The 12,363-nt window shown below is 39.6% G+C and overlaps 1 protein-coding gene across 2 annotated transcripts in view; it reads right to left on the reverse strand.

Annotated features, from left to right (window-relative positions):
• Positions 1-12,363, reverse strand: part of nlgn3a (neuroligin 3a) — a 424,008-nt gene that overhangs the window by 229,097 nt on the left and 182,548 nt on the right. For both annotated transcript variants that reach the window (XM_060927489.1, XM_060927490.1), the window contains one exon: positions 7,773-7,922. In XM_060927489.1, the coding sequence (XP_060783472.1) occupies positions 7,773-7,922 (150 nt within the window). The remainder of the gene's footprint in view (positions 1-7,772; positions 7,923-12,363) is intronic.

A 12,363-nucleotide genomic window follows, 5' to 3' on the forward strand; every position in this document is an offset into this window, starting at 1 on the left:
GATTAAGCTGCCATAGTTAAAATGATTTTTTTTCAAAATGTTGGGTATGACTGAATTGAATGTCATGAATCACTACTCATCTCAAACAGGCAGCTTACAAAAGATAAATGGTTCACCTTGGAGCAGAAGAGCAGCAGCCATTGTTAATTTTTAATATGTACAGAAACAGTAATTATGTCTCCCCCATAGAAGCTGAAAATTGACATGCTCTGTAGAAGCAGTGACTAATTATATTTGTGAACAACAGTGATACAAGATACTTCTGTCTGACTGGGGTTCATTGTATATTATTATAAAGACACTGCAACCTAGGACTATACTTCAACATGCACACACACACACACACACTGCTTGTAAAGACGTTCTATTGACATAATTATTAACACATGCGTACACCTAAACTGAACCCTAACCTTAACCTTAGCAACTGGTTTTATTGGGTTTCCCCAGTAAAAGGAAACATTTTGGCTCTTTTAGGTTTTTAAAAGTTAATAAATAAATAAATAAATAAATACACCAAACCAACAGGTTTTCTTGTGGGGATCAGTCCTAAGAAAATCTGAAAATAGTGGCATTTGGTCACCAACAAGCTATAAATAAATAAATAAAAATAAACAAACAAAACAAAAAACATATCTGACACAACATGCACACTCCACTCAATAGCCTGGTTGCAATAAAAGCAGTTTTGCGAATAAACTAAGTTCCTGAGTTACCAGGCTCAGAATTGAGAGGCCTCTAGATCACCATATGCCACATCCTAGCATGTGGGTCTTGCCAGTGTTCTGACTTTTATAATTAAACATTAAACCTGTAATGAATTCTCATTCATCTAAATGAGGAAGGGCTCAGATCTAAAGCTTTGCAAATGGAGCCCCAGGAGAGAGAGGGCTGACCCTTTGAAGCAATAATTACTGTTTCTATCAGAAAGGAATAACACATCCAAACTGCAGAAGAAAAAAAATTAGGCAGGGTGGAACAGAGGTCTTTGTTACTGTCAGTAACTTATGTAGTATTCAGTGACATTTGAAGTCATATAACCTAGATGGAAAGATGATGGTATCATCTGGACATAATTATCCTGCTTGAGTTCAAAGTGTTTTATAGTATGACTGTAAACTATAAATTAACTATGGCATGGAAAAAAGGAGTAGTGCGCGACAACGGATTGTTAAATAATTAATACAAAAAAGAACAATGCAATTAAATACTAAATTAGAGACTATAACAGTGGGGTTTTTTTTGTTTGTTTTTTTGTTTGTTTGTTTGTTTGTTTTTTTCTGGTGAGGGAAATGTACTGGCATTGCCTCTCATTCATTTCCACCTCTATGCCAAGTTGTATTGGAAACATTCATGCAACTTGAGAACCAGCACTAAACCTACATGACAGTCAAGTCATGGTAAATCACCAACCCAGTTTATTGTGTCTCTAATGTAATTACCAACAAACTGTAGAGTATAGAGTAACTACCGAGGATTTGTGCACTGTTCCAGATGTATTCCTGTCGTAGAACTCATGTCAATACACGTTTTATCCACTTCAGTTCTGGCTTGTGTAATTATGCAAATGTTTACACACATTTAGTTGTAACACAATATCCCAGCAAAATCAGATGGATTAATAACAAAGAAAAATATCCATCCATCCATCCATCCATCCATCCATTATCTGTAGTCGCTTATCCTGTGTAGGGTCACAGGCAAGCTGGAGCCTACAAAGAAAAATATTTCAGACAAAATGAAGATGAACCTGCACATTTTATAAGACTTCACTGGGAAAAATCTTTTTTTGTTGTTGTTTTGTACTGTGCTGTCTGAGTTTCAGAATCATCAGTTTCAGATGAGCCACATTGCTTTCCATCTAGCTTATTTGACTTCAAATGTCACTGAATACCACATAAGTTACTGACAGTAACGAAGACCTCTGTTCCACCCTGCCTAATTTTTTTTCTTCTGCAGTTTAAGAATTGGTACACTCTTACATAAGTGTAATATGGTACACGGATTTTTATTTTTCACATTTATTGCATAAATTTATTCAGTTTCAAGTGTAGTCTAAAAAATCACTGAAGCAGGAAATGTTTTTGAAACTGCTTTGTTGAATTTTTATTTTTTTTTAAATTGAAAGCAAAGTGCCGCTGCAACTCTTGGGCCACAAATCCCTCCCCGATACCATGCTAGAAAAACAGAAGGAAATGTCTGCAGGAACTGAATGATCTGCAGCACGAGGCAGCACACATGTATATGACACATTGCAGCTTGAGACATACCAGATCAGTCACTTATCTGTCCCTTAGTGCTGGCTCTAATAAAATGTTGCACAGCATTGAAAGAAGATGCTGTGGCAAACCGAACCAATTTATATACTAAGCTACAGACCAATTGAATGACTGGTCTTCTTTATCTTAATTTATGGATTTATTTATTTATTGTTAGCTTTCTTTATTTTTTTTCATATTTAATATTTTTTGAGTTAATGCCATTAATATGAAATGACTGACTGGATTTCACAAAAAAAGTTTCATTAAATTTGTGTATGTAATGAAAAATACCTAAGCTATTTAAAATTTAATTCATTCATTCACTCATTCATTTAATAGTTTTCTATACCGCTTATCCATTGTGGGTCATGGGTATGCTGGAGTCAATCCCAGCTGATATTAGGTGAGAAGAGGGGTGCACCCTAGACAGGTCACCAATCTATCGCAGGACTAAGGTGGTGTTTACATTAGACCGTATCAGCGGGTCATCAGATTAACGTTTTTAAAACGATTCGCGTGCACACAGCAACGCCAATACACGGATACGCTAATCACACTTAGACGGCACGTAAGTTGAAATGTGTCAGTGCGGCTCAGCGCTTCCTCCTCAGCGGCTGCGCTCCAAATCACTCCGCCCTGAACAGCGAGTGCCCTCTGGAGGGTGCGCACTCCAGCCCTGCGCAGCTCACAGAGCGCGCGAGTGAAGCGCACGAGCAGTGATTCGGGACTGAGCCGCTGTGTGTGTGATCCCAGTGCATATTGGGCATGCGCAAGTCACTCACCACTTGCAAGTGGAAGGATGGCAAGCCTAAAGACAATCATAACTACACAATGGGCAGTATTTGCATCTTACCATGAACAACATTAAGAATGACAAAGCAAAGCATTATATTCATACTTTTATACTCTTTAATGAAAAACAAAAAGGTGATACAAGGTGGAAACAATAGCAGGAAGTGAAGTCCGCGCCGTTTTTCAGCAGTCGCGTCACATGACCAACATGGAATGAACAACGCCAGCGAATCAGGAAGGTGGATGTCACAGTGACGTTGTCCAATGACGACGTCAGCTAGAGCTCAGCACTGCGTTTCCTCGTATCTCAATGTTTACACAGCACCGGATCAGATACGAACTGGGTTGAATACGTGGGCCCTGGCGGATTCAAGTTGTTCCGCCTGTGGAGTCATTTCCCGGCATTTTAATGTGAACGGACAGTGCATCCGTGACGAAAACGAGACGGATACGGTCTAATGTAAACACCACCTAATACAGAGAGACAGCCATTCACACTCACATTCACACCTATGGGCTATTTAGGCTGTGTCCACATGAATGCATTTTAGTTTTAAAGTGACATTTTAAATTGAAAACAATCTCTGTCCAGACGAGTGTTTTAGCTCCATATCAGAAATAATCTCCATCCATACTAACACACCTGAAAGTGCATATCATATGACCATTTACATACACTGGGCATGTGTGTGCCGGTATAAATAGCAAATGCTGTGGGTTTTTTTTTTCCTGGAAAAGGGTCACGTGACAGGAGCGTGACGAATTGAGGGAAGAATATGTTGTGACAGCTAAGATACGATCAGGACGCAAACATAGGTGTCTGCGTCATTTCCACATGTCTACATTTTCGCCTGTCTACATTAAAATGCTACCCCGTTTTCAAACTAAAACAAGGCCAGCAGCATTTCCAAAAAATCTCCATTTTTGGGGCATGAAAATCCTGGAGTTGTGTGTACGCCAGGTGTAAATATAGCAAAAGTGATGCATTTTAAAACTAAAATGTATTTGTGTCGATGTAGCCTATTTAGACTAGCCAGCTGACCTAATCTGCATGTCTTTGGACTGTGGGTGGAAACCAGAACATCCAGAGGAAACCCACACAGGCATAAGGAAAACATACAAAGTCCACACAGAAAGGCACCAATCACCTGGCAGGTTCAAACCCAGAACCTTCTTGTTGCGAGATGACAGTGCTAACCACTGCACCACGTGCAGCCTCTATTTAAACTTGACTTGTATAATCCATATAAAAAATGTAGCAATGCACTACAGTGTATATGACTTGAAACAGATTGAGGTTAAACTTCTTATGTGTAAATTTACATGAATAGGATTTGAACATTGTTTCTGAAATTATGAACTTTTCATGAATACCAGATTTTTGTGTATATGCTCATATGAACAATATACAAATAGATCTGTTTGCATCCGGCTTGATAAATGAGGCCCAACGTGTCAGATCACAGTGGCTCATAACCTGCAGTCTTTGCTGTAATAGATCATAACTGTATATTCAGACCAAGCTTAATGGGCTTACTCAAATCAGCATCTTAGCCAGGAGAATATTTCAAAACAGCAGTCTACTCCATTAGAGCTGCTTTTATGTCCCTTTTCCATTGCATGGTACCAGCCCAACTTGACTTGACTCCATTTGCCTTTTTTTTTTTTTCTATCAGGCCAAAGTCATGGACAGTGTCTGGTATAACCTCCGCCAAGGTTCCAAGTGAGCTGAGGCGATACCAAAAGATGATGTGAAAACACTGTGGACTACTGATTGGTAATCTTCTGCTAATCTATTGGTAATATGACCTGCAGACCTGCGTATGTCACTGTCATTAGAGCTGTCTTGTCTTTTCACTTCATTACATTGTCTAACACCCTGAGGCTCAATTATTCCCTGCTCATCCTTCTAAGCTGCCTAATTAAAAGACTGCTCATTCTGCACCAACATTGCTATATTTATTTACTATTGCTTGAAATGGTTCACTGTGCCTTGAATTTCGCTGACATCTTCAGTGTATAATTGAGGGAGGTTCCTGCAGTCTGCTTTATGAGACAAAACTACTGTGTGTCTGAGTCCTTACATTAAAATACTGCATCCAGAGTCTCTGGCTCTGCGTTCCATATAGGCCTACTTATTAAAATTAACTGTATCATTCTTTACATATTGCATAACATTGGCATCTGTGCATAACATTTGCATGTTTGACCTGGTTAAGTAATTAATTTGCAAAGTTTATCAGTCAATTGGATATTTAGAATGAGCTGTCAAATCATAATTGTTGCTCCTGAGACAAAGATGCATGCATTTTTTAGTAGTTTTCTTTGTTTGTTCAGAGTGGAATATTTTCTGTGAGTCCTGTGATATGTCAGTCCTGCGCGCTGTGGCGCGTGGACCTGAAGGCGTGCCTCGGGCTGCGTGCGTGCCGAGTGGACTCCAGCACACGCGCCGTGAACAAGGCGCGCCTGAGCTCAATTAAGGAACTATGTGTATGCTTATTTAAGGACTGTGCTGATGCATGTGCATCGCGAAGTATTACGATGTGCAAGTACGTATTACCGAGCCTTTCTATCCGTGTTCTTGAGTTCCTGGTTCTTGTCCTCGCTTAGCCTTTGATACTGTTTGCACCTCGACTGACCCTTTTGCCTGTCTTATCTAGCCTGCTGTCTTGCATTGTTTGCCATTGTGTATTTATCTCTGTATAGTTTGCACTTTGTAGATATACTGCACTTTATTAAACTGATTACTTCTCCACATACATCCATCTCTCTCGCGTACCTGACATGATAATTTTTCAAGAAAAAAGTTTGCTCAGGCATGCTTTTCAACAAGCTATCAGCAACAAGAAAAGAATAAATTGATAGAGAGGGGAAAACCTCAGACATAATTATTGAGTCTGCCAATGTTTTGCGCTAATGCAAGGAAACTTTTATAGATGACACACATGACTATATAACAGGGACGTCAGAAGCATTTTTAATGTGGGGGAGACACACTGGCGGGGGGGTCCTCCCCCATAAAATTTTTAATTAATTAGATGCCATTTCCTGCATTTTGGTGTATTTTTAACAGGTTGTTAAACACCTAATTTTACCTACAAAAGTCACTTAATTAAATGACTATTTTAGAGACTCAACAATAAGTCCTTATTCAACTAGTCCATATATTCATCAGCCTGTTTTTAAACCCACTGCTATGCCTAAGATAATGAGATGAATGTGACACAATTTATCACCAACAATGACTTTATGGGTGCATTTTACTTATTTTGTGTTTCCTTTTTTATTTAGTTTTAGAGGTAACACAGGGTGGCACAGTGGTGTAGTGGTTAGCGCTGTCGCCTCACAGCAAGAAGGTCCGGGTTCGAGCCCCATGGCCGGCGAGGGCCTTTCTGTGCAAAGTTTGCATGTTCTCCCCGTGTCCATGTGGGTTTCCTCCGGGTGCTCTGGTTTCCCCCACAGTCCAAAGACATGCAGGTTAGGTTAACTGGTGACTCTAAATTGACCGTAGGTGTGAGTGTGAATGGTTGTCTGTGTCTATGTGTCAGCCCTGTGATGACCTGGCGACTTGTCCAGGGTGTACCCCGCCTTTCACCCGTAGTCAGCTGGGATAGGCTCCAGCTTGCCTGCGACCCTGTAGTACAGGATAAAGCGGCTAGAGATAATGAGATGAGAGATGAGATGATATTCAAGGTCCTGCTTTCACTATTTCCACCTTTCCCCAACATTAAGTAAACTAAACATAAGTTATGCAATGTGCTCATATTTAGATGAAAAATAAATCAAAAGGGAAACAAATATGTACTTAAACCGGATAAAGCCATGCAAGGCCCCAGTTGTGGAATGAAACAAAATACATTTCCTCAAGTACTGTACTTAAGTACAAATTCAAGGTACTTGTACTTTATTCAAATACATTTTCCAAGTTCATGAAAAGCCAACCTTTTTAGAGATATGTGCTTCCCACAGGACAGTGACGCTACAAACATATGATCATACAAAATATGATGCTTTGCTGTAGATCAGTCTACTCAACAGCATAAAAAGTGATAAAATGACCTCATCCTTAAACATCTACAGCAGTAAAGTGCAACATCTGCATTAATGTAACAGTAATACTAATCTAAAAACATAATATATGATAGTAAAACAATGATAGGGAACATTTTACTGCACAATAAATACTTTTGCAGGTTTTGCTGATAATACTTCCATACTTTTACTTAAGGTTTTGAATGCAGGACTTTTACTTGTAGTGGAGTATTTTCATAGTGTGGTATTCGTACTTTGACTTCAGTAAATGATCTGCATAGTTCTTCCACCACTGCAAGGCCCAGTTTTGATAAAGTCTGGCTGTTAAACATCAACATTCAAATGTAACACACTTTCATAACTACAGCTGTGGTTTTGCTTTGGCAAAATTGGTTATAATTCATAATTCCCTTTTCTTAATATTTTATCAAAAAAGAGGAGGGGAAATCTTATAAATATGATTTCACAATATGGAAATGAAAATTCAAATCAATAAAGGCAAGGTAATAAATTTCTTGAAAAAAATTTGTGTTCATTCAGTGAAAAATTACAATTTGTTCAATAATTCTGCAATTTTATGTACATGTAAATAAAAAAAGATAATACCCCAAGCCCTCAACTTTGTGCTGTTTTGATCACAAAGAAAAAATAGCACGGCATTTTTTGAAATGAACAAATGTGGCTTACCTAAGACGCCGACCCGGAAGTTGAGTGTGATGACAATGACATTGCCGTAGCTGGCCAACACGCTGCCGTCGATCATGTTCCCTGTGCCCTCCATGTAGGAACCTCCATGAATGTAGACCATCACAGGTTTGGCACCGGTGTCTCGTATGTCTGCAAGAGTGGCCATGGTTAAACCTGCTCTCTCAGCCCTAACACACAGCAAAGAAAAGCTCAACACTCAACCCTCCCAGATACCAGCCACACTTACATGGCTGCCTGATCTCCCTTTCATAACAAACTGATAACTTATAGGAAAGAGATATGAACAGACGACACCATATGCAAGGTCAAAATTTAATTGCTTGCTTTGTCAAGGCATACTGCTGCTGCCGGTGATGCGATGACGTTCAAATTTAACGCACGCTCTAAATCTTATTATAGTAAATTGCTGTCATGGAGGTGCATGCAGCAGTAGGGGAGCAAAAAGATTTTCCCAGTCACGGAATAAGATATGATTATCTGTTGCTGTGCTAGTGGTGGTGGTGGTGGTGGGGAGCTGTTCAGTCACATGGATTTCATGCTGCCTTTGATTCATCTTCATGTCTAGAAATTCAGTAATTGTTTCTGCATGTATATAAGAACAGCATATAATGCACTAAAGGGACAGTTGAGTTTTTAATGAAATTCTATTGTGGCAGGAAAAAAACCCCACAGGCAACCATGCTTGAAAAAGGCTGGAAAGGCTCTGTTCTCTCTTTGTCTCTCTCAGGTCTGGTGGTTGTTTGGCTTTGAGTGCTTGCAAAAAGCTACCAGGCTCACAGTCAAACAATTATATGGTATTTTTGGTTACCATGGCTACTGCAGACTAAAAATTCTAAATCCTTGAGAAAAATTGCAAATGACAAACACCTCACTTGCTTTGTCCTCCTGCAGACTAGAGGGCTGTTCATATTCTATTCACAACTATTTACGTAGAAACAGTCATGGTTAATTAGCAGCACTGTGCAACAAACGGAATGTCTTTTGTAGGTGCTGCCTTTTTCTCTCTCCCTTTTGCCTATGCCTTAGGACTTGTGTGACTTATCTGGTATCTGAGAGAGTTGTGATAAGGCATGGGTTTAATACTGACAATTCTAGGCTAACACGTATCTCACACAAGAGAGACGATGTATGGAGTAAGGAGAATGAATGAAAAGATGGAAGAGTTCCTGTACTGGTGAGGCATAGGACATTAAAACAACTGAAAGCAGACTGAGAGCGAGAGAAAGAATGACTATGATAGAGAGAAGAGTAAGAGAGAAAATAAAAGTACTGGGTGGAACAAGAAGAGTGATTAGTCATGTCAGTGTTATCAGAAGCCTCTTTTGTTGATTCACACTAAGTAATTTTGAACTTGGAACTGTATTAAAACCATTAAAACACCTGACTAGTTAAAACTGGACACTTTTGTTCTTCCAGCACCTGATCTTCTCAATTATATTAATAAAATTATATTAATTATCAATTATATTAATAAAATACTGAGATAACATTAAAACAAGACATATCTATAGCATGTCACTGCATTTCCAAAAAAAAGCAAAAAAAAAAAAAAAGCCCCGTATGCACTGAAAAAGAAGGAAGGTTCAGTGAAAGGTGGAATACAAAGTAAACACATTTCTATTTCATGTATTCATTATTTGGAATAAAAGAAGAACATGTGAACCCTGAATGGGATATAAACTCCAGGGCCAGCTTCATAAATGTGGTATAATGGTTGATCTGTAGAGGATGAAGGGACCCACTATAGAAGGTGATGACACACTTACACACACGTATACACACATACACACATGCGCTAGATGCTCTGTACCTCTTGAGGCAGAACACAAGCATCGAAACCTTAAGCAATCTTAACCTCAGTGGTAGTTTTAGCATGTATGGTACCCTGGTCGAACCCCCCTCGCCTGTGAAATTAAATCCAGTTTTATGTAAGCTGGTTTACGTAAGAATATGGAATATTCTCACCCTATGTGTAATAGCATATCAAACTCCATAGCCTAACAAACACAAGTGTTAATTTCATTGTATGCATAATATTATACTCATAAAGTGATGATATAGCTACATACCTTTATCTTTTGTGCATTTTTTCTGTCCTCTTTTTTCTAAACTGGGCACCTGATGGCTGATCCTAGATCTTTTCTTACCCATCTGTATTGATTTCACACTTGAGCATGACTACATTACCCATCACCCAACACTGTCAACTGAGAGTCAAGACTACACCAATTCATCTTGATGGTCTACAGACTGGTTTTATATTATTCTTAACAATTTTGCACAAATCAGAAAAAAAATGCAACAATATGTCAGAAACTACAGTATATCTTCACAGTATTATGAATGTATTGTGGTTTATTTGGTAGAATTTTGTAGTGTAACTGATTTTACAATGAAATTCGTTCTATGTGCAATATTTAATAGAATCTCTGCCTCGGGCTTCCAGTGGAGAGACCTGTGGTCATAGGTCAACTAATCCCCCCGATACCCTCCTTCTCCATCTCGTAATTGTGAGACCAGGAAGTAGTCTGGCTGCCTAGTGATCATGCAAAGCTCAAAGTTTTGATTTTTTTTTTTTTGTACCGGCACTCTCTGCCACCCCCAGCAAGATGCAGTTCTGGGTGGCTGCCTGTGTCACCCATACCTAAATTCACCATTGCTTAATCTCATCTGTGTGTACATTGGGAATACTGTTTATTCTGATGTTAATAAAGAACTTGCATGATTCTGGAGACCCCTCAATATAGATAAAGCTATGGCCTCAATATCACACTTTGCCATCTGGTGATTAGTGAATCCACGAGTGGTGTAAGTCATCCCTGAGCCTGCAGTGCTGTCACTCAGCCTGTTCTCCAGCCCTCATAAATCTCACCAGGCCACTTTGCATGGTGTCAGAAGTGTCACTCTGCAGGAGCTGAATGGCACGGTATGAGCAATGAGCCCTGCTGACAACGGATGATCTTGTTGACAAGAGCTGATTTTGACGGAATGCATGCAGTTACCGTCAATGCGAATTACGTCACATGTGACGCAAATTACAACTCCCTGACAATTCAGGATCACAGTGCTGTATTGCTCAACCCTTTTATATGGCATGGATATTGAAAAATAATTTGTACCCTTTTGCAGTGAATTAAAAGCAAAGTATAGTTGGTGATTTTTCACATATTTAAATTTTTTGCATTAGATTTTGATTTTGCGGCCCTTGAACAAGATGGGAGAAAGTGAACTTTGAAAGAGGATGACTTCTTCTGGCTGTGGCCATGGCATTTGTGCATGAAATATAATGTTGCTAAGCGCACAGGCAAGTGATTTGATGTTCTCTTTTGAAGTCTGGCCTTTGGTAGCAGAGGGGAGCTAGAAAGAGAGAGTGAAAGGAAAAGAGGGAGGGAACACTACATAGTAGAAACAGTCTCTTCTCACACCCAAAGAACTCTCTTACAGATACAATATTAGAATCACACTGAACACATCTGTACTGCCAAAATATCACCTTAAAACCAATAAAACTGTTTGCATCACTGGTGGATAATAAGCATTTAGCTCCTGGAAGACATATCTTTCCAGAGATTTAATGTAATAGCCCAATAAGCCCTTTCAAATCCCTACATTTGAGCCATGAAAGCTAAAGTTGATCTTTCCTCTAACGGCAGCAGGACATGCAGGTAAACTGGCCCACTGTCTTTTGAAACCACACTGACTGACAGCTGGAAGTCAATAGAATCAATCCAAATAGCTAGACAGGTGGAGAGAGTCAAAGCCAGGCATTATTTGTCCTCATTAGGGAGCATGGCTCACAGAGCCAAAAAGTTGCAGATCCATTTCCATAAAATGGAAGAGGCCAGGCAAAGGTGCATGCCTCTGACTAACAGGGCTGCCATTCATCATCCATGTTGCCTCATTCACTTGCTATGATTTAGAACCTCCACTGTTCCTAAATATGCTTCAACTACAACAGGGATGACACAATGCACCCTGGCAGTAGCCTGATTTCCGCAGGGCCTTCAGGAATAACAAATTCCCTAGGTTGCAGCAGACTTCAGTGACTGCTAAGAGGTCTAAGTGGATGAGGGGCCACCTGAAACAGGTTTGCAATGTTTTTTTCAGTCTGGCAAATGAGCAGAAGATAAAGCGCCTGCTGAATCAAGATGACAACGCCTGTCTAATAGATTGCAAGATGGTTGGCGATGTCTACTCAAGTACACAGAGATTATATAAAACAGAGGCAGCTACAGGAGCAGAAGTGTATGCAATATACAGTGGTGTTATTATTATTATTTGCGATTCTCTCCAGCTCAAAGGTGTTGGTCCGGGTTGCTATGCATCATGCCTCAGCTCCTACCCACAGCTTAAAGGCACAACACTTTCCTCAGGATGTGAGCAGTTCCAGCCAACTTTTCAGTTTGGTGAGCAAACTCACCATGGAGGGGTTTCTTTTTCCAACTATAAACTTTCTCCTGACACATTTGCACCTTGTAGTCCTCTAAACTCTCTGTCTCGATGATCAACTTTTCCTTGAGCGCAGCCTGTAGCATCCATTCTTTACTCTCCTTTAAATATCCATACAGTG

Source organism: Neoarius graeffei, chromosome 8 (genome assembly GCF_027579695.1).
Source record: "Neoarius graeffei isolate fNeoGra1 chromosome 8, fNeoGra1.pri, whole genome shotgun sequence".
Classification (NCBI taxonomy): domain Eukaryota; kingdom Metazoa; phylum Chordata; class Actinopteri; order Siluriformes; family Ariidae; genus Neoarius; species Neoarius graeffei.